General features: G+C 37.8%; 1 protein-coding gene across 1 annotated transcript in view; it reads right to left on the bottom strand.

The window, feature by feature from the left end:
* NUP155 (nucleoporin 155) overlaps window positions 1-25,264 on the bottom strand; it is a 64,303-nt gene that overhangs the window by 970 nt on the left and 38,069 nt on the right. Inside the window, exons 22-33 of the mRNA XM_032337573.1 lie at window positions 24,209-24,339; window positions 22,634-22,825; window positions 21,828-21,966; window positions 20,617-20,752; window positions 19,851-20,004; window positions 19,539-19,643; window positions 18,177-18,331; window positions 14,537-14,666; window positions 13,077-13,190; window positions 12,235-12,355; window positions 11,268-11,378; window positions 8,483-8,619 (exon numbers count right to left, since the gene is read on the bottom strand). Of these exons, the coding sequence (XP_032193464.1) occupies window positions 8,483-8,619; window positions 11,268-11,378; window positions 12,235-12,355; window positions 13,077-13,190; window positions 14,537-14,666; window positions 18,177-18,331; window positions 19,539-19,643; window positions 19,851-20,004; window positions 20,617-20,752; window positions 21,828-21,966; window positions 22,634-22,825; window positions 24,209-24,339 (1,625 nt within the window). The remainder of the gene's footprint in view (window positions 1-8,482; window positions 8,620-11,267; window positions 11,379-12,234; window positions 12,356-13,076; window positions 13,191-14,536; window positions 14,667-18,176; window positions 18,332-19,538; window positions 19,644-19,850; window positions 20,005-20,616; window positions 20,753-21,827; window positions 21,967-22,633; window positions 22,826-24,208; window positions 24,340-25,264) is intronic.

The raw sequence follows: 25,264 nt of genomic DNA, 5'->3' as shown, positions 1-25,264 counted from the left end.
TCTCAATACTAAAATAAGCATTTAATGCAGAAGCACTGTGACAATGGGTGTGTTGACGGTTCTCACTATTTTGAGGGCTTCCTGAACAGCATGGGGTGTAAGATGCCCTGTTCTGGGCAGAGAGAGTGGGTGGCACTATTTTCCCCCTTACCACCAATACAAAGACTTCAGAGATCACTAGTGGAGGTGCGGTTGCTTACATCAAACCCTACCTCTTGTGGTGCTTACTTACTGGGAATGTTCTGACTCTGAGTCAGTGTGGCAGGTCTTTCCCCCAGAAGACCAGCACAGGAAGCACGCCTGCACCAACTCTAATGCTCACAGAGTGCTTCAAAGCATCACCTGAGTACCAGTAGAACTAGGACTAGGCTTTAGTTTTTTGTTGTTGTTGTTTGTTTTTTTTCATTTCCTTTTCTCTTTTGGGGGATCAGGCTTCTCACACCCCCTTCTTTTTCCTTGGAATCAGGCTTATAGTTTTTTGATTGTCTATTCGATTTTTGGGGGGGAGGGGTCTTTTTCTTTTTCTTTTTTGGAACAGGCCTATTTTTTCTTCCTTCTTCTCTTTTGTTTTTCTTTTCTTAAGATTTTTATTTATTTAAGAGAGAGAGAGTTCACAAGCAGGGAGGAAGGGTAGAGGGAGAAGCAGACTCCCTGCTGAGCAGGGAGTCTGATGTGGGACTCAATCCCAGATGCTGGGATCATGACCTGAGCTAAAGGCAGACACTTAACTGACTGAGCCATGCAGGTGTCCCTCCTTCCCCACCCCCCACCAGGTTTATTTTAACAAATTAATCAAAGCACATCTAGTTAAAAGGTCCATACACTCCTCATGACAAGAAGAAGCTCTGCAGAGGACTAACCAGTGGGAAAGAGCAGTGAAAGCACAACAGCAGAGGCCACACAGCATACACCAGAAATACTTCTTGAAGTGCCACGCGCTGGACAGTGTATGACTCTGCCACACTTTTTTTTTTTTTTAAATTTTTTAAAGAAAGGGAGGGGCACCTGGGTGGCTCAGTGGGTTAAAGTCTCTGCCTTTGGCTCAGGTCATGATCCCAGGGTTCTGGAATCGAGCCCTGCATCGGGCTCTCTGCTCAGCAGGGAGCCTGCTTCACCTCCATCTCTCTCTGCCTGCCTCTCTGACTACCTGTGATCTCTGTCAAATAAATAAATAAAAATCTTAAAAATAAATCTTAAATCTTAAAAAAAAAAAAAGAAAGGGAAAGAGAGAGAGAGATGGAAGAGCAGAAGGAGAGGGAGATAGAATCTTAAGCAGGCTCCATGCCCAGTGTGAAGCAGGACATGGGGTGCGATCTCATGACCATGAGGTCATGACCTGAGCCAAAATCAAGCTGGATGCTTAATTGACTGAGCACTCAGGCACGCCTGACACCTTTTTAATATAGTATTACTCTCAGATTCAAGAAACATAATAAGCCTTCAAAACATGCAAAAGACAGAAACTTATCCAAAATGACAAGATAGAGAAATTCAATAAGAAATCATAGCCAGGGGGCGCCTGGGTGGCTCAGTGGGTTAAGCCACTGCCTTCGGCTCAGGTCATGATCTCAGGGTCCTGGGATCGAGTCCTGCATCGGGCTCTCTGCTCAGCGGGGAGTCTGCTCCCTCCTCTCTCTCTCTGCCTGCCTCTCTGCCTACTTGTGATCTCTCTCTGTCAAATAAATACATAAAATCTTAAAAAAAAAAAAAAGAAATCATAGCCAGGAACCTGTATAAAACAGATATAAGCAATATATCTGAATAAGGATTTAGAAAAACAGTTATAAGACTTCCAGCTGGGCTTGGAAAAAAGCATAGAAGACACCAGAGAAACCCTTGTTGAGGAAATAAAAGGACTAAAAACTAGTCAGGCTGAAATAAAAAATGCTATAGCTTGAGATGCGAAACCAAGTGGATATAATTACAATGAGGATTGAAGAAGCAGAAGAGCGAATAGGTGATATACATGATAAAATTATGGAAAATAATGAAGCTAAAGAGAAGAAGAAAAGAAAACTATTAGACTGTGTAGGTGGACTTAGGGAACTCAGCAAGACCATACAGCAAACCAGGATCTGTATCAGAGGAGTCCCAGAAGAAGAGTGGGAAGAGGGGACAGATGGGCTATTTGAACAAATTATAGCTGAAAACTTCCCTAATGTGGCATAGGAAACAGGCGTTCAAATCCAAGCGGCACAGAGAACTCCCCTCAAAATAAAAAAAATAGGCGAATACCACAAAATATCATTGTGAAACTTAAAAAATATGAAGATAAAAAGAAAATTCTGAAAGCAGCTAGGAACAAAAAAGGTCCTTAGCCTACAAGGGTAGACACATAAGGTTAGCAGTAGACATGTCCACTGAAACCTGGCAGGCCAGAAAAAAGTGGCATGATATATTCAATGTGCTGTGAATGGGAAAAATAAGCAGCCAAGAATACTATATCCAGCAAGGCTGTCATTCAGAATAGGAGAGATAAAAAGTTTCCAAGACAAGGGGCGCCTGGGTGGCTCAGTGGGTTAAAGCCTCTGCCTTCGGCTCAGGTCGTGATCTCAGAGTCCTGGGATCGAGCCCTGCATCGGGCTCTCTGCTCAGCGGGGAGCCTGCTTTCCCCTCTCTCTCTGCCTGCCTCTCTTCCTACGTGTGATCTCTGTCTGTCAAATAAATAAATAAACTCTTTAAAAAAAAAAAAAAAAGAGTTTCCAAGACAAGCAAAAACTAAGGAAGTTCATGAACACTAAACTAGCTCTGCAAGAAGCATCAAAGGGGATCCTCTGAGTGGGAAGGAGACCAAAAGCAACAAAGAATAGAAAGGAGCTGAGACAATCTACAGGAACAGAGTCTTTACAGGTAATACAATGGCACTAAATTCATATCTATCAATTATTATTCTGAATGTAAATGGACTAAATGTTCTAATCAAGAGACAAAGGGTATCAGAATAGATTAAAAAAAAAAACCAAAAAACAAGACCCATTGATATGCCTGTTTATAGACTCACTCTAGACCTAAAGATACCCCCAGACTGAAAGTAAAGGAGTAGAGAACCATAACCATGCAAATAGACATTTAAAAAAAAAAAAAGAAAGAAAAAAAGCAAAAAAGAAAGCTGGAGTAGCCATGCCTATATCAAATTAGATTAACTTATATTTAAGATTTTCATTATTATTTATGTATTTGTCAGAAAGACAGAGAGCGAGTGAGTGCACACCAGCACAAGCACAAGCACAAGCCGGGGGAGCTGCAGGCTCCTGGATGAGCAGGAAACCTGATGTGGGACTCAATCCCAGGACCCTTGGATAGTGACCTGCACCAAAGGCAGATGCTTAGCCAACTGAGCCACCCAGGTGTCCTGACAAACTAGATTTTTAAAAAATTTTATTTTTAATTATTTTTTTCTTTAAAGATTTTATTTATTTGACAGAATGAGAGAGCACAAGCATGGGGAACGGTACAGGAAGAGGGAAAGGGAGAAGCAGGTTACCCCCAAACAGGGAGCTTGACGCAGGGCTCAATCCCAGGATCCTGGGATCATGACCCAAGCATAAGGCAGACACCCAACATCTGAGCCACCCAGGCACCCAACAAACTAGATTTTAAACCAAAGACTGTAATAAGACATGACACGGGCACTGTATCATAATAAAGGGGTCCATCTAACAAGAAGATCTAACAATTGTAAATATTCATGCTTCTAACTTGGGAACAGCCAAATATATAAACCAATTAATAACAAACTTAAAGAAATTCATTGATAGTAGGGGACTTTCACATCCCACTCACAGCAATGGACAGATCATTAATGTGTAAGATCAAGAGGGAAAGAAGGGCTTTGAATGACACCCTAGACCAGATGGACTTAACAGATATATTCAGAGCATTTCATTCTGTAACAGTAGAATACAGATTTTTTTCAAGTGCACACGTTAGATTCTCCAGAACAGATCACATACTGGGTTACAAATCAGGCATCAAAAAGTACAAAAAGGCTGAGACCATACCACGGATATTTTCAGACCACAATGCTATGACACTTGAAATCAACCACAAGAAAAAAATTTGGAAAGACCACAAATAAACGGAGGTTAAAGAACATCCACTAGGGGTGCCTGGGTGGTCATTCAGTTAAGTGTTTGCCTTTGGTTTAGGTCATGATCCTAGGGCCCTGGGATAGAGTCCTGCATCAGGGAGGCTCCCTGCTAGGCATCTCCCTCTGCCCCTCTCCCTCCCCTTGAGTGCACGCACATGCGCTCTCTCTCTCCTCTCAAAAAAAACCAAGCCAAAACAAAAAAACAAAAAAAACCTTAAAAAGGAAATAAAGAACACCCTACTGAAGAATGAACCAATTAACCATGAAATTAAAAAAGAAATTAAAAAAATACATGAAGGCAATTGAAAACGAAAACACTGTGGTCCAAAACCTTTGGGATGCAGTAAAAGCAGTCACATGTGAGAAATACACAGCAGTAGAGGCCTACCTGAAGAAGCAAGGGAAGTCTCAAATATACAACCTAAACTTACACCTAAGGGAGCTAGAAAAGGAACAGCAAATAAGGCCTATGCCAGGAGAAAAAGGGTAATAAAGCTAGGAGCAGAAATAAATGATATAGAAAAAAAACCCAACCAGACCAGATCAATGAAACTAGGAGGTGGTTCATTGAAAGAATTAATGAAACTGATAACCCCCTAGCGAGACTTATCAAAAAGAAAACAGAAAGGACCAAATAAATAAAATCACAAATGAAAGAGACCACAACGAACACTGCAGAAATACAATTACAAGAGAATATTATGAGGAATTACATGCCAATAAATTAGGAAATCTGGAAGAAATGGATGCATTCCTAGAAACATAAACTACTAAAACGGAAACAGGAAGAAACAAAATCTGAATAGATCCATAATCAGCAAAGAAACTGAATCAGTAATCACCAAAAATCTCCCAACAAGAATCCAGGGATGGATGACTTCCCAGGGGAATTCTATCAAACATTTAAAAAAGAATACCTGTTCTTCTTAAACTGTTCCAAAAAACAGAAATGGAAGGAAAACTTCCAAACTCATTCTGTGAGGCCAGTATTACCTTGATTCCAAAACCAGATAAAGACCCCACTAAAAAGGAGAATTACAGGGAGCTCCAGGATGGCTTAGTGAGTGGAGCACTGGACTCCTCTGATTTCTTCTCTGGTCATGATCTCAGGGTCATGAGACTGAGCCCCGCGTTGGGCTCCATGCTCAGTGCAGAGTCTGCTTGTCCTTCTCCCACCCCCTCTGGTACACTCTAAAATAAGAAATAAAATAAATTTTTTAAAATGGAGAATTACAGACCAATATCCCTGATGAAAATGGATACAAAATTCTCAACCAGGGGCTCCTGGGTGACTCGGTCAATTAAGCAGCCAACTCTTGCTTTTGGTTCAGGTCAGATCTCAGGGTCTCAGAATCAAGCCCTGCATTGGGCTCAGCTCTCAGCTGGGAATTGGCTTGAGGATTCTCTCTCCCTCAGCCCCTCCCCCTGCACACACTCTCCCTCTCTCAAATAAACAAATAATTTTAAAAAACCCCAATTCTCAGCAAGATACTAGCTAACTGGATCCAACATTACAATAAAAGGATTATTCACCACAACCAAGTGGGATTTATTCCTGGGCTGCAGGTATGCTTCAATATCCACATATCAATCCACGTGTATACCACATAAATAAAAGGATAAGAACCGTATGATGCTCTGAAGTACCTGGATGGCTCAGTCACTAAGTGTCTGCCTTTGGCTCAGTTCATAGTCCCAGGGTCCTGGGACTGAGCCCCACATAGGGCTCCCTGCTTGGCGGGAAGCCTGCTAATCCCTCTCCCACTCTCCCTGCTTATGTTCCTTCTCTCGCTGTGTCTTTCTCTAGCAAATAAGTAAAGAAATAAATAAGAACCATACAATGCTCTACATACAGGCAGAAATAGCATCTGACAAAACACAGCATCCTTTCTTGATAAAAACCCTTAAGAGCGTAGGGATAGAAGGAACATACTTCAATATCATAAAGACCATATACAAGAGACCCACAAGTAATATCATCCTCAATGGGGAAAAAACAGAGCTTTTCTGCTATGGTCAGGAATAAGACAGGGATGTCCTCTCTCATCAGTGTTGGATGACATAGAACTGGAAGTCCTAGCCTCAGTAATCAGACAACAAAAGGAAATAAAAGGCATCCAAACTGGCAAGGAAGAAGTGAAACTTTCACTATTCACAGATGACATGATGCTCTGTGTAGAAAACCCAAAAGACTCCACCAAAAAATTGCTAGAACTGATACAGGAATTCAGCAAAGTTGCAGGGTATAAAAGCAATGCACAGATGTCTGCTGCATTTCTATACAATAATGAAGCAGCAGAAAGAGAAATCAAGGAATCAATCCCATTTACAATTGCACCAAAACCATAAGCTAGCTAAGAAGAAACCTAACCAAACAGGTAAAGATCTGTACTCTGAAGACCACAGAACACTTATGAAAGAAACTGAAGATGACACAAAAAAATGGAAAAACATTCCATACTCATGGAATGGAAGAATAAATATTGTTAAAATGTCTGTATTACCCAAGCAATCCACACATTCAATGAAATCCCTATCAAAATAACACCAGCAATTTTCACAGAGCTAGAACAAGTCTAAAATTTGTATGGAACTAGAAAAGACCCCATATAGCCAAAGTAATGTTGAAAAAGAAAACCAAAGCTGGAAGCAGCACAATTCTGAACATTAAGCTCTATTACAAAGCTGTAATTAAGAAGACAGTATGGTACTGGCACAAAAGCAGATATATAGATTAATGGAACAGAACAGAATGCCCAGAAAGGGACCTGTAACTGTATGGTCAACTAATCTTCAACAAAGTAAGAAAAAATATCCAATGGGAAAAAGCCTCTTCAACAAATGGTGCTGGGAAAATTGGACAACAGGCAGATGAAGCTGGACCACTTTCTTACACTATACAAAAAAAAAAAACAAACAAAAACAAAATGGATGAAAGACCAAAATGTGAGACAGGAATCCATCAAAATCCTAGAGGAGAAGACACGTAGCAGTCTCTTTGACCTTGGGCACAGCAACTTCTTATTAGACATGTCTCCAGAGGCAAAGGAAAGAAAACCAAAAATGAACTCCTGGGATTTCATCAAGATAAAAAGCTTCTGCACAGCAAAGGAAACAGTCAACAAAACTAAAAGGCAACTAATAGGAGAAGATACATGGAAAGGACATATGTGATAAAGAATTAGTATCCAAAATGTATAAAGAACTTATCAAAATCAAGACCCCAAAACAAATAATCCAGTTAAGAAATGGGCAGAAGATATAAGAATGGCTAAAAGACATATGAAAAAATGCTCAACATCACTCATCATCAGGGAAACACAAATCAAAACTGCAATGATACACCTCCTCACACCTGTCAAGAGGAAACACAGGTTCCTCAAGAGGAAATTTACATGCTCCACAGAATAACATCACAATGCAGTTTTCAAGGATGTTCAAATATTAACCATGACCAGATAAATAATCTAGAAACCACAAAATATTAAATGCTATTTTATTTTTTTATTTTCTTCTTGTCAGCTGTGATACCTCTTTTGTTTTAAACCTATGCAGACTTAGTCTGATATTATAAATAAAGACTAAACCAGTAAACAATCTTAATTCTCATTCTGGGTAACTAGACATGAGCAGGTTATTTATTTAAAATCTCTACCCTTGTCAGATGCTCATTTCAAGGTTTAAATGAGATATACAAGTGTCTTGTAAAGCACCATATAAATGTTTTGGTGGTGCTATCTTAAGAGACATCATATAGGTCAACAAGGTTTCATTTGGATCTTTTATCATAGGATAAAAATGATAAAATATATAGTCTGATAAGGTTCAATATTATCAGAAAGATTTTTTTTTTAATCGAGAAAGAATTTTTTTAATTGAGGTATAACTGACACATAACATCATATCACTTTCAGGTGTACAACATATGAGTTGTTATGGGAATCAGTATGGGAAATGATCACTATACTAAGTCTAGTTACCATGCATCACCATCATAGTTACAAAGTTTTTTTCCTGTGGTGAGGAAGATCTTTGAGCACTGACATTTTAGATGAAGTTATAGAGAAAAAATACAGTATTATTTTGTTCTGATAAAACAAACGGTGATTCTTAATGTAATGGGCTTAGCCTATTCCACCAAGAGTAAAGAAAATATGTTTACTAAGAAATATTTGATTTTTATCATGAAACATGGCAAAACAACTCATTATCAGTTTTAGAAGGTTAAAGTATGACAATTTCTTATATTGAACCAGTGAAGCATGTTTCTGAAGTAATTTTTATCATATGATGAGACACTTTCATAAACATACAATCAAAATATTCTTTTATCTAGAAAACGTTTAACTTTAACTAAATAAATTATTTCATTTTATTTAATATTTTTCTTACCCGTGACTTGAACAAGTGATCATATACTTCTAATAGTCTAGGTAATGGCACTCCAATTTCATTCATTGTCTGTATTACAAAACCTACATCCCAGTTCAAAGTACAAACTTGCTGTTCTAAAAACTGCACAATAAAATCTGGAGAGGGAAAAAGATCAGAAATTAGAATTGTTAACTCTCCCCCTCACCCCAGCTTATTGAGAAAAAATAGCCAAACATTATGTAAGTTTAAGGTATAGAACATGAAGATGTTATACATATACACACTGTAAAGTGTTTACTCCAGTAAGGTTAGTTAATGTGGTCCTTCACCTCACATAATTACTCTTTTGTTGTTAAAGAATTGTTAACTCCTGGGGAGCCTGGGTGGCTTAGCTGGTTAACTGGCTACTTTCAGCTCAGGTCATGATCTCAGGGTCCTGAGACTGAGTCCCGCATGGAGCTCCTGGGTCAGTAGGAAGTCCGCTTCTCCCTCTGCCCCTTCCCCATTTGTGCTTGCACTTGTTCTCACTTTCTCTCTCTCTCAAATAAATAAGATCTTTAAAAAGAGAAAACCAAAAGTAAGTGATATATCAGAATAGGCAATACAGAGACATAAAGTAGATCAGTAACTGTCTAGGGCCGGAGAGTGGGAGGTATAGGGAGTGACGGCTATTAGGTACACGGTTTCCTTTGGGGTGATGAGAATGGTCTAAATTTTTTTTTTTAAAGATTTTATTTATTTATTTGACAGAGAGAGATTACATGTAGGCAGAGAGGCAGGCAGAGAGAGAGAGGAGGAAGCAGGCTCCCTGCTGAGCAGAGAGCCTGATGTGGGACTCGATCCCAGAACTCTGGGATCATGACCTGAGCTGAAGTCAGCGGCTTAACCCACTGAGCCACCCAGGAGCCCCGAGAATGGTCTAAATTTAATTGTGGTGATTGGTGCACAACGATGAACATGCTACAAAATTTAAAGCTATTAGAAAAAAACTACATTTTGCTGAGTTTGGAAAATATAGAAAGGTACAAGAAATAGAGACCATTCACAATCCCACTAATGGAGAGGACCCACTGGTATTTCTTCAGTATCTTGATATATTATATACTCAATTTAACAGTTTTTCAGAAAAGAAGGGTTACTGCATCCTGATTTTAGAAACATGTAATGGGTTTTTTAAGTGCATCTACCCCCTCAGATGTGTAAGTTATTTATTTGATGGTTCTAATTTTGGCCCCATTCTCACTTTTTACTACCTATCATATCACAAATAAGATCGTAATAGTAACAATCACATTCATATTTATGATAGTCAAAATCTGAGAATGACCAAGGTGAATGTCCCCAGGTAAGAAGAATTACTGAAAAGACTGCCACTGACTGAACCTGCAACTACCCTAGAATCTACCATACAAAAATTTTGCATAGATAATCAAATTCCTAAAAACTCTAAACTTGCTCTAGTTTGTAACCCCCGGAGCTTGTTTGACATTGAAAGATGGACAATTAAAGAAGGGGAAAAAAAGGCCTCTTCTACCCTAGACATTATTGGGTTCAAAAATTAAAAATCTAAGCCAAAGCAGAAATACTCTCTAAAGAAATTATGTATAGTGTGGCCTTTTTATTATTAAAATTGTTAAGTTTTTATTTTCTCTTTATTTTTCTCATTAATAAATAGTATGGCAGTTTTAAACACTATACTTACAAGAGAAAAGGGTATGATTATAATGACTTGATTTCCTGACATTTCCAGGAAATAAACTGTAAATCAGAGATGGTCTATAAAAAGGGCTCTATCCTCATTAAATAAACAAACAATTTAATGTTATGTTGTGAGCATTTTCCTGGTTCTCACCATTTTTCAAAGACCCTAGGTGCTTAACATCTTACTTTATGGATGTATTTATGTTGATTCTATTCTTGTATTTTTATTTTTTATTTTTTTTAAGTAGGCTAAAAGCCCAGCATGGAGCCCAACATGGAGCTTGAACTCATGACTCTGAGATCAAGGCCTGACCTGAGAACAAGAGTTGGATGCTGAATCAAGTGAGTCACTCAGGCACCCTGATTCTACTGTTTTACAACTGAAGAAAAATACTACACATTGGCAAATGGCTAATAAGTAGAGTCATGTACATAACAATTATAGTAATATAGTTGATTAAGGGGTTCAAAAATTGCATTTTAAACACAGTTATTTGCTATTTAATTTTTTTAAAGATTTACTTATTTTTCTGAGAAAGAGAAAGAGTGTGAGCAGGGGGAGGGGCACAGGGAGAAAGAGAATTCTCAAGCAGGTTCCCTGCTCAATGGGGACCCCAATGTGAATCAGGGCTCTATCCCAAGACCCTGAGATCATGACCTCAGCTGAAATCAAGAGTCAGCAGCACAACCAACTGAGCCACCCAGGTGCCCCAACTATTTGTTATTTTAAAGAAAAATGTGTCCTCAATATAAGAAGAGGAGTTGAAGCAATCACAGATTGCCCATGCAGAAAATCAATCATTTTTCTTTCCTCCTTAAAACTTGTAGAGGGTTACCAAGAATATAATCATTACTAAGGTCTGTTAGCACTATCCCCAGATATGGAAACTTGCAAGGTCAAAGAAAGTTCCTTACCTAACTACCAACAAATTCTGCTATCTTTGGAGGTTTTTCTTTCTGGAGAGGTAGAATTACACTACTGAGCTAAACAGCAACAAAGACACAATTCCACTCTGAGGATGATAAATTTTTTCCATGTCAATGAAGAAAACCATCAAAACAAAACAAAACACCCATGATAGCACATAAGATTACTGCTTACCTAAAGGAAAGAAGCGAGGTGTGCCAGCGTAAATTTTGCCCAGGAGCACAACCTTGAGACTGAGGGCATGCATTCTATCTGAGGAGCTCAGCGCCACGCTTTCATTCAATTCTGTAAGAAAAAGAAATGCCATGAGAAACCAAACGGCTTTTCATGTGAAATATTTAAACTGGCTATTTCATTCTATTTCAAGGTAAAAAGTATCCTACTAATGATATTCTAATATAATGAGCAGATACTGTGTTTCTGTTAGTGTCTGAAATACTTTTGATTTAAATAGGTCACAGGTTATGGGATTCTGAGGAAAGTGTCTCAGAATCCTTTATTAAGAAGAACAACCAGGGGCACCTGGGGGGCTCAGACATTAAGCATCTGCCTTCGGCTCAGGACATGATCCTGGGAGTCCTGGGATGGAGCCCTGCGCCAGGCTCCCTGCTCAGTGGGGAGCCTGCTTCTCGCTCTCCCACTCCCCGTACTTCTATTCCCTCTCTTGCTGTCTCTCTCTGTCAAATAAGTAAATAAAATCTTTTTTTTTTTTTTTAAGATTTTATTTATTTGAGAGAGACAGACATAGTGAGAGAGGGAACACAAGCAGTGGGAGTGGGAGAGGGAGAAGCAGGCTTCCCGCTGAACGGAGAGTCTGATGTGGGGTTCAATCCCAAGGCCCCGGGATCATGACCTGAGCCAAAGGCAGACACCTAATGACTGAGCCACCCAGGTGCCCCTAAATAAAAATCTTTAAAAAAAAAAAAGAACAACCAAAAAATAACTATCCTTTTCTCAGAGATTTCTCCAATATAAATTGAAGTCATTCTCTACAGGACTACCTCTGCCATATCCAGGTACCCACCACTTAGGTATATTCAATTTTCATGAGCTCTAAATATATGAAAGCCACTAATAGCTTGCATTCCTCTACCAAGTCACTAAATAATGTATGCTAATATACCTGTAAGTGAGCACTTACCTTTCTCTATGATATCTTGCCAAAGTGTCTGCACCAATATAGGGTCTGAATAACCAGCACAATGAATTATTGCAAGTTTACACTCTGCAAGTTTAAACGGGTCAGCAAATTCCCCATAAAGCTGTTGGAGAAAATGCCAACATTATACATACAACCAGGGGTCAAGAGTCAGAAATTTATAGTGATGCACTCCTTGAAAATTAAAAATGACCAAAGATTTTATCCAAAGTTCCTAAAATAGGATATAAAGATGTGATGACATGCAGGTGGTCATAACTCCAGATTAAGAATGGCAAAGGCTTGGTAAAATTAAATAGATTTCAACATGTGTGCCTCTCTGGCCCCCTTGGCTGGCAGGGAGATACTGTAATAACATGTCTTTTATAATTAGCACTGTCTAAACCAGGGTTTAAAGAATCCTGGAAACACAAGTCTCAGGGTGCTTCACGGTTCTTGGAGAAATGTCCAAGAATTATTGAAAAAGGGACTGCTCTGAAGTATAGAGTGGGAGAGGCTCAGAAAGGTAAGCAAAGATAAGTTACTTCTCCAAGACAAGATGCAGGGCCATAAAATAAATGGCATGAGTTTTAACAAAGCTTGGTGTGAGGCTGATAAGAGTCTTGATAGAAAATGGCCTGCACAGAGCAAGTTAGCTGTCCCTAAGAGTCAGATACCACAGCAGTCATCTCTCAGCCCAGCAACATGCTCCCCAGGATGGGTTATCTTAATTTTGTGGAGAAAGATTAATCTTTCTCACGAAATGCAAAGTAGAATGCAAATGAAACAAGGAATTTATAGGTATTATGTGACTGCTAGAGGAATTCAACTTGCTTTTTTATTACCTTAGTTATGTCCATTAGCTCAGAATCCAACTGAGAAATTGCATCCTGTACAGAAGAATGGTGGGAATACTGTCTTTGTAGTGTCTCTTGTATCTGAAGTTGGATCCTAGCAACCTAGTTTGAATTAAAAAAAGCAAGTCTTAAGTTCTTGATGATAAGTCAACAAGTACTTGAAGGAATGATTCCTAGTATCTAACTTTAAGTTGGTTAAAGTAAAAAAAATGTATAAATAACAGCATAGTGACTATAATTAACACTGTATCACATATTTGGAAGTTGCTGAAGAAAATAGATTGTAGAAGTTCTTACCACAAGAAAAAAATTTTGTCATTATGTATATAGTGATAAATGTTAGTAAGATTTATTATGGTGATCATTTTGCAATACCTAAAAATACTGAATCATTACACTGTATACCTGAAACTAATATAATATTATGTCAATTATACCTCAATAAAAAACTGTACAAATGAAGACTTCTATTGTAACAAACTAGCAGCTCTTCATCACAACCCAAAGATCTCATAGGAAGTATACTATGGCAGAGAGCCTTTGCTGTCACTGTAATACCCATCTCTCCCATGACTGCAGCCAGAAAATGGCTAGACCATATTTTTCAACCTCCTCTGCAGGGAGATATGGCCATAAGACGAAGTTCTCTTCAATGGACTGTAAGTGGCTGTAAAGTATGTCACTTCAGGACTGAGGTCTTTAAGAGAGCTTCTTCTTTTTTTTTTTAAAGATTTTATTTATTTATTTGACAGAGAGAGATCACAAGTAGGCAGACAGGCAAGCAGAGAGAGAGAGAGAGGAGGAAGCAGGCTCCCCGCTGAGCAGAGAGCCCGATGCGGGACTCGATCCCAGGACCCTGAGATCGTGACCTGAGCCGAAGGCAGCGGCTTAACCCACTGAGCCACCCAGGCGCCCCTTTAAGAGAGCTTCTTACATGTGATTTTTTCTCTTACTCCCTCTGACAGAAGAAAAAGTTAAGGCCATAGGGAATGGCAGAGCCAGAAAATAGAACTTGGGTATTAAAATCAATCAAGTGGAAGAAAGCCAGTGGCCAGTCAGGAACACCAACTCTGGATATTTGTGAATGAGAAATAAGCTTTTGTATTTGCACCATTATATACTCTTAGGTCTCTTAATTAGGGCAGTTTAGCCTACTCTACTTCACGTACCTACTCATTAGTTTCTAGAATAAATGGTAAATGTGATAATCTCCTTTGTGTTGGAACAGTTGGGGGAAAAAAAAAAAAAACCTTTAGAAATGCCACAGAGAAAAATCTAATTATAGCAATGTCCTGTGACCCAATAAAAGATGTATGCCTAGATATGAAAATAAATACATACAGGCAGAAGACACTAGAATATTAACTGCTACTGACCTATGAGTCACTAGAGGGAAGAAGGGAAAATGAAATAAATGCAGGCAAAGGTTAAGTATCTTTAGCGCTTACTTCCATTTTTTCTTCTAATTCATGAAGGAATTCACCATCTGCAGCTATCGAGGAAATAGCAGTAGAACTTTTGGCACTAAGAATGGCTCGAGCAATGTACTCTAGTCGCTGCTGAAGTGAAATTTCTGTGCTGGGGGAGAAAAACCTTACTTTTATTTATATGAACTCTTAAGGATCCCATATACAAATATATTAATTATGACACACTATTTTGTACATACCAAATGAGCCATAAAAGCCCATTTGAAACTTGAAAAAACTATTAAAGGAATTCTAATGAAAGAGATCTACAGTTTAAGGCAACAAATAAAAAAATGCTTAAGTTTACATCCAAGAAAGTAACTCCTGATTTTTTTTTTTTTAAAGATTTTATTTATTTGACACAGAGAGATCACAGTAGACAGGCAGGCAGAGAAAGAGAGAGAGAGAGGGAAGCAGGTTCCCTGCTGAGCAGAGAGCCTGATGCAGGACTCGATCCCAGGTCCCTGAGATCATGACCTGAGCTGAAGGCAGTGGCTTAACCCACTGAGCCACCCAGGCGCCCTGTAACTTCTGATTTTAAAACTTTAATTCAGTATATTAAAACTTGGATTCTTCAAAACACTAAAGTAAGGAAAAAGTTCTTTATCACTCCTCATATTCTTCACTTCTCTACCTTAATACGGCTAATACGGTATGTAATCCTCCATAAAGCAAATAGAGTGACCTCTTAAAAACAGAAATCAAATTATGTCACATGTCTTTACCTACTCCTTCAACTTCCTCTCCGTTCACCTGCTCCCATGTTCACCATCTCCAACCCCACTGGCTTTCTTTTTTGTATCCTAAACATGATAAACTTGAATCTAAACTACCTCTGCAGAGACTATTGTTCCCAAGCTTGGGCCATTTCCTCCACATCTTTTTTTTTTTTTTTTTTTAAAGATTTTATTTATTTATTTGACAGAGATAGATCACAAGTAGACAGAGAGGCAGGCAGAGAGAGAGAGGGAAGCAGGCTCCCTGCTGAGCAGAGAGCCCGATGCGGGACTTGATCCCAGGACCCTGAGATCATGACCCTAGCCGAAGGCAGCGGCTTAACCCACTGAGCCACTCAGGCGCCCCCCTCCACATCTTTAATACTGTACTTTCTTGTCACTTGAGAATCAATTTTCTTTTTTAAAAAAATTTTTAAAAAAAATTTTATTTACTTATTTGACAGAGATCACAAATAGGCAGAGAGGCAGGCAGAGAGAGAGGGGCAAGCAGGCTCCCCACGAGCAGAGAGCCTGATGCGGGGCTCGATCCCAGGACCCTGAAATCATGACCTGAGCTGAAGGCAGAGGCTTAACCCACTGAGCCACCCAGGTGCCCCAAGAATCAATTTTCATAACAATTTGTTTGAGGCCTTCTCTGACCAATCTTAACTAAAGCCACTCCTTACCCCCACTTCCCAAGGCCCTTTTTATTATATTATTCTATTTTTATTATTTTTATAGAACCTGAATTTGTTTGTGTCTGCATTCCATACCCACTGGAATGGGAGCTTTTGGGAACAAAGGTGGTATTTGCATTGTTCACTATTCCTTTCTGCATGCCTTGAATATACATCACTGGTGCTCAAAATCTATTTGCTGGCTGGCGGGCTGGCAGGTGTCAGAAAGCCCAAGCATGTATCCACCTTGATGGTTACCACCTTCAGTCCTTTCTAATCTCCCATCACACTTGGTTCTTTGATATTACAGAGTGACTTGGCATTAAAAACAAACCCACTAATTCATTTAGTTGCTGGCAACCTCTCATACTAACCAGTATTAAATGTAACTTTTGATATCCCCATTACTTCCAGTTTGAATCAGGAAAAAACTAGCTTTCTTTTACTTTCAGATCAAACTGTCCTTCTGTATAGCTATGGCTCCCATATTTTTCCCCTTTAAAAAAAAAAAAGAAAGGGAGGGAAGGAGAAAGGAAGAATTAACTCCTCTCTCCTTCTATCTTTGAAAGTACTGGTGTAGATGACAGTTACTTAGCACTGACCATCTCTCAGTGCTGCACGTAAAGGACTGTTTAGTACATTTAGGACCCGTTTCTAAAAGAGCTTCCCTTTCTTTCCCCTCTCATCTCTAAAAAAAGCCCTACTTGAACCAAACATATTATAAGTGGGTAACATTTCCAAATAATTTAAAATACAAATTCTATAGCTGCCAATTTATTTGCTGCAGCCTATATATGCAAAGAGAGTGTGGTGAGAAAGAGAGCAACATTATAGTTGGAAAAATATTTTATTGTGGAAAAAGAAGGTTAAGCTGAGAGCTAGAGTAGAAGGACAGTGTTTCTCACATGAGGAGGAAATTAGGTTGTATGTGTTATGTACAAAGTAGAAATGGATAATGAGTGTTCTTAAAAGTTAGAGAATTTGTGAATTTTTTTTTTTTTCGATTTTATTTATTTGACAGAGAGAGAGCAGAAGCAGGGGGAGTGGCACACAGAGGGAGAAGCAGCCTCCCTGCTGAGAGAGGAGCCTGATGCAGACTCAAACCCAGGACCTGGGGATCATGACCTGAGCCAAGGTTAGACACTGAACAACTGAGTCACCCAGGCATCCCTTCTGAATATGTTATAATCACAATATAACAAGAAAAAAGGTCAATAAATATTAATGGAAGGCCAATTAAGAATAAATACGTACATACTCACACTTGCTATTACAGTCACATCTAGACTATTTAAAGTAGGCTCTATGCTCAATATGGGCTTGAACTAATGACCCTGAGATGAGAGTCACATGCTCTACTGACTGAGCCAGCAAGGTGCCCCATAAGTTACCATTCTGATTAACTTCGTTTAAAAACAACTTTGTTTCCACAACCTCTTCTTCCTAACTTAATTGAGCTCCAGTTTTTAAAAATAGAACTTGTGCTATTTTGGCAAAGAAGATTCCAAATGAAAATACAAGGTCAAAATAATGATCTGTCCAAAATTATATTGTTTTATGATATGATAATCTAACTAGAAATTTCAATGCTTTCTTTAATAAGATTCTTAACAATCTTTAACATAAATGCTCAAAACTTTTTTGTAATTTAAACCAACAGTGCAGAGGAAATTAGTCTAGATTTAGTAAAACATTTAAAATTATAAAGCCTTTGAGAAATTTTGTCCTTTCAATTAAGAATAATGATGAACTGTTTAGTAGTAAAGAATCTAAAGACATACTTTATTTTTTATTTTTTTTATTTTTAAAGATTTTATTTATTTATTTGACAGAGAGAGAGGCAGGCAGAGAGAGAGAGAGAGGGAAGCAGGCTCCCTGCTGAGCAGAGAGCCCGATATGGGACTCGATCCCAGGACCCTGAGATCATGACCTGAGCTGAAGGCAGCGGCTTAACCCGCTGAGCCACCCAGGCGCCCCTAAAGACATACTTTAAAGAAGTGATTTAGAAGTTAGTCTGACTAAAGACAACCTTGGGTATTTAGTACCTCCTATACACTATTAAAAAAGAAAAAAACTGTAAACTGTATGTAAATCCAAGTAAAAGCATAAAAAACTGTACATACTATAACCTGAATAAGGTTTTATTTAATTTCTGAAATCCAGATGTGTCTAGTTATAGGTCAGTTATCAATCATTATTCATAGAAGTAAGAGTATTATACCATACCTATGCATGTCAGCCAATTTGGACAGGACGCGAGCAGCATTACTAAAGCTTCTGTTCTTTTCATAATACCTCCACAGTAAATCCATATAACGAACTTTGTTTTGATCAACTTTGGCCATTCGGACTAGATGTGGCTCCAGAAATGGAGAAGCAATCTGCAAATTATACAATCACTCAGAAACTCTCCTGGGCTAGCTGCTTGCTCTTTATGTAGTAACTACAACATTTTTATTTATTTATTTATTTTAAAAGATTTTTTATTTATCTATTTGATAGATAGAGGTCACAAGTAGGCAGAGAGGCAGGCAGAGAGAGAGAGAAGAGGAAGCAGGCTCCCTGGAGAGCAGACAGCCCGATGTGGGGCTTGATCCCAGGACCCTGGGATCACGACCTGAGCCGAAGGCAGTGGCTTAACCCACTGAGCCACCCAGGCACCCCAACTACAACATTTTTAAAACAACTACAGGTATGCCTTGCTTCACAAATACATAAGCAAAATTATAATTAAGAACAGACAGAGGGCAATTTTTTTCATTATACATGATATTTGTTTTACTAGAGTTAACCAAAGAGTTGCTATGATAGTTGAATTAGGCTAATTAAACTAATCATAATCCAATTACAATTTTTAAATTTTTCTTTTTTTTTTTTTGAGACAGAGAGAGAGTGAGCATGAGCATGGGTCAGGGGGAACTCCAAGCAGGCTCCATCTCACGACCCAAGGATCACAACCTGTGACGAAATCAAGAGTCGGATGCTTAACCAAATGTGCTACCTAGGCATCCCCAACTACAAATGAAAACACAGCTATTGATTGCTCAAAGACTTCCTTGCCATTGTCAAATGCCACACATTTATTTTACAGAATGAAGAATACTGAGACTTAGGATAGTAAAAAGACATGTATGAAGTCACATACTGAATTAATGGCAGAGGTTACGCCAAGTTTAGGACTCCTAATTCATAATCCAATGATTTTCATCCCACAATATTAGAAAATTAGAGCAATAGTTTATTTTGTCCACCAGGAAAGGATATTACATGACTTGGATTGATGCTAACACATAATAATAGGTTCAGGTTAAGAAAATAAATTTCCTGGTATCTGTGTTTTTATTTTTTTAAGGATTTTATTTATTTGACAGAAAGAGAGCGAGTGAGTGAGCACAAGCTTCGGAGTGACAGGCAGAGGGAGAGGGAGAAACAGGATCCCTGCTAAGCAGGGTGCCCGATGCAGGGCTTGATCCCAGGCTGAGGCAGACACTTAACCAAATGAGCCACCCAGGTGCCCCTCCTTCAACTAGATGCATGCTAATTGAAAATACAAGTTAGCAATATTGGAATAAAAAAATATTTTTTTACCTGCAATAGCTTATCTGCAAGATCAGCTTGTATTAGCCAATTATAAAGGGCAATACTAAAGAGCTCGTCTTTGGATCGTTGAGATAATTTAAGCATTTGTTCAAACTAAAACAAAAACAAAAACAAAATTAGCAGTTAAAGGCTCTCCTGCTGGACATCATAACCATCAGCCTTATAAAATGCTGAAACCAAGAATCTTTGTAAATGCTTATTTCTAAGATCTACTACCTTTCCCAAGACGAGCTGTCTCCACTATTACACAGAACATCTAAACAATGTATTTTCAGGATAAAAATATGCTATGTCCCTTACATGATGTCCTGCTTCTTCATTACTCAGCATATTGGGATCAGATGACAATACTGGAGGTCCAGGTTTTTTGGGTACACTGGGAGACTGAGGAGCAGCCTTACTTTGGTTTACCAATTCTTGAAGCGTATCTGTAATACACTTATAACTGTTTAATCTGAAAAAGAACAGAAAAGGAGCAAATGCATTGTTTAACTAGATAGCAACTGACTAATCTAATTTAAATACACAATAATATGTAGACTATTTTGGGGACTAGATATATGTACACACACAAATATAAAGGGTGAAGTTATAAAAATTAATGTATTAATAAAAAACATGTTTTAGATAGGTTATATATTTCCTTTATGGACACACTTTTTTTCTTAACAGTCACTACTAATTTGTGAACATTTAAAAATCATCCCATAAAATAAAATACTAATCATCACCCAGAGCCAGAAATTAGGTAGGGGAGAGATGGTTCCAAATAAGTTATTGCATTTAAAGCTGACATTAGTACAGTGTTATAAAAACCAAAGAGGCAAGTTCAAAAACATTTATAAGTCCTTAAGAATTTCAACCAGAGTAAAAGTTGACCCCTAAGGCAAGAATTATAATCCTAATTTAGGCCTGTGATAAAACAAAACATTTTTAAGTGAAAGCATAATTCATTCTTATAAGTGTTGTACTTAGAATATTGTTTTCCTAATATAATCAATCAAACTGTACACCAAGGAAAGTCTGTATCCAAAAAGTTGACAAGCCACTAGGGTGATAAACTTGCCTTTCTTGGAAAGCCTGCAGTCCCACGATGTCTTCTTCTGGTTCTCCATGTTTATAGAAATGAAGTCCAAGACCCTGAGGATCTTTTTTTTCTGCAGCAGTAAGAGATAGTTCCACTACACCCTCATAAAAACGGACTAATGGGAAAGGAAAAGGACAAAGAGATAAGGCTTATTAAGCTGGATGTGTTTTTCCTTAGCTGGTTTATAAAAGTACTGATCAAGGTTTCTATGTCTCTACTGTATGCTAGTCACCTTAATGACACAATCATATATATGGTGAATCTACCAAAGAACAAGGTACCAACATGCCTAAAAGGCAGCTATTAAGTGTATTTTCTTTATTGGAAAAATGTTTTTCCAAAGTTAGAATAACAAAAGGGAAGATTTCTGTTCCCTGATGGGAAAAAAACATCTTAGAATTCAAAACAATATCTGTGCTAACAGTTACTACTTTTACATTGCGCTAGATTTGATTTAAAGTAATTTAGGGGTGCCTGGGTAGCTCAGTGGGTTAAAGCCTCTGCCTTCAGCTCAGGTCATGATCCCAGGGTCCTGGGATCGAGCCCTGCATCAGGCTCTCTGCTCAGCATGCCTCTCTGCCTAGTTGTGATCTCTGTCAAATAAATAAATTGAAAAAACAAAAACAAACAAAAAAGTAATTTAAAAGCAAGCAGACAAGTACTATTTTAAAAATTAGTCAAAAGAATTGAAAGCATCCAAAAATAAATGTAATCCACGAAGCTATCTAATATAGATAGTATACAAGGACAAGGATTGAAACTCCTGTGTTAAAAGTTATCTATTTCAAGATATAAAAAGAACATTATAGTTTTTGCAGAGGCCAGCCATCAAACACTAAAACACAAGGCATGAGTTTCCCAAGTCCTATCACTTGGGGAAGTGTTGTTTATGTTAAGAGGCTTTTTATCAGTAGCTTAAAATAAAACAGTCATAGGGGCGCCTGGGTGGCTCAGTGGATTAAGCCGCTGCCTTAGGCTCAGGTCATGATCTCAGTGTCCTGGGATGGAGCCCCGCATCCGGCTCTTTGCTCAGCGGGAGCCTGCTTCTCTCTCTCTCTCTGCCTGACTCTCCGCCTACTTGTGATTTCTCTCTCTGTCAAATAAATAAATAAAAAATCTTAAAAAAAAAAAATAAAAGTCATTTGTCTCCTGAGTTAAGAAAAAGATGTGAAGAACATTTTGTTTCTCACCTTGTCTATACTGAGCACAAACATTGGAAAGGTCCACTTGATTGCTGATTTTCTGATACTCCTTTAAGGATTCTCTTAACATTCTTTCCTTTTCAATCTTATTCTGAACTTGTCGGGAACGCTGGAGGAGTTCATTCGCCTAGATTAGAAATGACAAGAACTTAAAAAGACATAAAATCCAGCACATAGACAATATTACCAACATAAGTCTTGGTCTATGTCTCAATTAACATCTGGTTTATTATCAGAAAAAATAAAAACAACTCTACAAACTTATTTCTTCTTAATTTTAGGCAGAAAAATTTTTGATCAAAAAATTTTGATCAAAAAAATCTTTTAACTCCTCTCACAAATATTTTAAGCAAGATAGCTTTTGACTGGTAAATCTCTTGCCTAGTGAATACATTATTGGTCAGCAGGCAGTCCATGTGATACTGATTTAAATTATTTTTACCTGTAAGAAAGGATCAATAAAAATTGCCCAATCAACTCTTAATACAGACTTAAAGTTTTAGTAATTTTTAATTTCTAAGGAGATACGTGTTTAACCACTTAAAAAAATATGGTCTAGAAATGTTATATTCTTTATGAAAAACTTCAGTATACAAGGATTTTAAGAAATGATGTATTCCAACTCCTTTCATCATATAGATAGAGACTCTGGAGGCCAAGAGAGAGGTTAGGAGACCCACCCAAGAGACGTCATATGTTAAGTAAAAGATGGTTTCTGATTCCAGTTCTATTGTGCTTTTCATACTATGAAACCCTCTTTAAGAGACATTGAAAGAGCTGATAAAGCATCATACCTTAGAACAAATTGCATCATCAGTGCTATACAGAAGTGGGCAGATATCCTGTAAGTGTAAACTAATGCCATCAACAGCAGCATTATCTCTGATGTAGCAGTTGATAAGAGAAGCGATTAACGCCCCGGTCAGTTCCTTGTCCCTGATTACCAGATCTTTAAAGGTGGTGATTTTCAGCTGCTCTTGAAATTCCTAGGAGTATAATACAAAGTCCTTTTTTTCTACCAAAAATACAGAAATATCCTATTTCTACCCACAACACAATTTCTTTAGCAATTTAAAATAAAAAATGAAAAGACTCTATAGTTCAAAAGAGAAAATATGCTAAACTATACAGATTAACACATTTTTGCAAACTTCCATAGAATCATACAGAATTGTTAAAGAACCCACAGTATGACCAGTCGAAATCTCTCAATTTACAAGTGAGAGAAGTAAAATGTAGGCAGAACCAAAATTAGAGCCAGGTTTCCTGATTTTAGTCATAACCAGAAAGAATAATCACTTAGCTACATTAAAAGATTTTGGGTTTACAGGGTGCCTGAGAGTGGCTCAGTTGGTTAAGCATCCGACTCTTGATTTCAGCTCAGGTCCTACAAATGGACCTTGAGAGCTCGTTTGGAGGTTCTAGCAGGGACACTCAACTATTTGTATACCCTTGACCAAAGAATGGTCTACCTCTATCAAGGAAGATCATCCTCTTCGAGCACAAAGCTTTGGAAGGGATGCACATGGAGTGGTGAGGGAGAAAGGGAACACCCGCTTAGCCAGTCAGCTGAGTCAACATGATCAAAGGGCATGACAGATTCACATCACACCTTTCCTTAGAGAACATAGTACACAGGAATGAAATGACACGATATCTAGGATCATCTTTAAAGTAATTTGGTAAAGAAAAAGAGAATAGATTAATGAAAGTTGATAAAATCTTGAAAATGCTGAATGCAAGTGTATATGAAGATTATAATGTAGTATTTACTCTATTTTTGTATATGTTTAGAAATATTCACAATAGGAATACATTCCCCCCAGTGGCCTAACATTTAAGTGAATGCAAACTGCCATCATACTTAAAAAGGATTCAAATGAGGACAGCAAGAGAAATCTGACCCATTCATTTCTCAAATGGTAAACCTTTTTAAAAGTAAGAATATTTAAGTCATTAGACTCTGAAACTACAGGCAAAAATTTTGTGGATGTATCTGTATGCATTCTTTGAGGGTGGGAAGAAAGAGTTTTGATCAAATTCCCAAAGGGATCTGAAATCCAAGTAACGGTTACAACCTACTGTATAAAAAAAAACTTTTTGTAAAGATTTCATTCATATACCATAATAAAATTCTCACATACTGTAAAAACTTGTGGTTTTGACAAAGTGGATCCCTCAAGTTTTCATGATTTAGTGCAATTTTCCATTAAGATTTCCATTAAGCAGATACTAACTTCATCATAACACCTAAATGCTTCTCCCTGAAAGTCTCCTCTCAAACCCAAGTGTAAGATTAAAGCTAACTCAAAAGAAAACAAACCAAGCACAGAATTAACAATATGATCTTAAAGGAAAAGAAATCCTACCTTCTGAAGTTCTCCTACAATGACAGTGAACTGATGTTCACAAAGAAGCTTCCATAAAGCCAGAGCCTGGTATGATTTTCGAACCAACTGCTGGATTGCCTGAAGTGAAACCTTTTCACTCAGTTGAGCCTCTAATTACAAAACACAACTGATGAAGTTTTATACAATGACATAGGTTGTTTTGTTTTAAATAAAACAACATTTTGCTTTCAATAAGAACAACTATAGTTAAGGCTGAAATCCTCACTGGTCTCCCCTCATCACAGCCAACCATGATCATGACTTGTTGAAGTCATCCTTTCATCCAGTCATTATATGTATATGTGGTTCTATGTGTCTGCGTGTGTACACATAAAACAAAAACTGCTGTTTTTAAACCATTTACACCACTTTTTCCACCCAGCTGTATTTTAATAAGTATTTAATATTAATCTTAATATTCTAATATATATTACTGGATATTCCATCATGTAAGTATACCACAATTAGGTCCATTTTCCACCTTAAGGACATTTATGCTATCTCCCATGCTTTGCTACTAAAACAATAATGCAATAAACATCCTGAAAAGCACCATCAGATTTCTCTAGGACTATGTTCCTCAAACCCTGGATTAAGATAAATTGGTGAAAATAAATAAATAAATAAATAAGTGGGCAAGTCATGAAATCAATTCAGTCAGTCATGACAGCTACCTTCCCCCCTTTAAAAAGGAAAGAAAATTGGAGTGCCTGGCTGGCTCAGTCAGTAGACCATGCAACACTTGATCTCAGGGCTTTAAGTTCAAGACCCACACTGGGCATGGAGCCTACTTAAAAAAAAGAAAAAGGGAATAAAATAAAAAAGGAAAATATTAGAGTATAAAACAGGTAGTTATTTCCTATAATTTTGTTTCAGTTATGTATATATGCTTTCAAACATTAAGGTCATAACATAAAATGTATTTCTTACCATAAGAAAAAAAGTCTGATAAAGATTGCTATACGATGTATCCTTAGAAGTGAAACTGCTGAGTTTCAATATACATGCATTTTCAGCTTTTATAGACTATGATCA

The sequence above is a fragment of the Mustela erminea genome, chromosome 3, assembly GCF_009829155.1.
Source record: "Mustela erminea isolate mMusErm1 chromosome 3, mMusErm1.Pri, whole genome shotgun sequence".
In the NCBI taxonomy this organism is placed as follows: Eukaryota; Metazoa; Chordata; class Mammalia; order Carnivora; family Mustelidae; genus Mustela; species Mustela erminea.
This window is presented reverse-complemented; position numbering and strand designations above follow the sequence as displayed.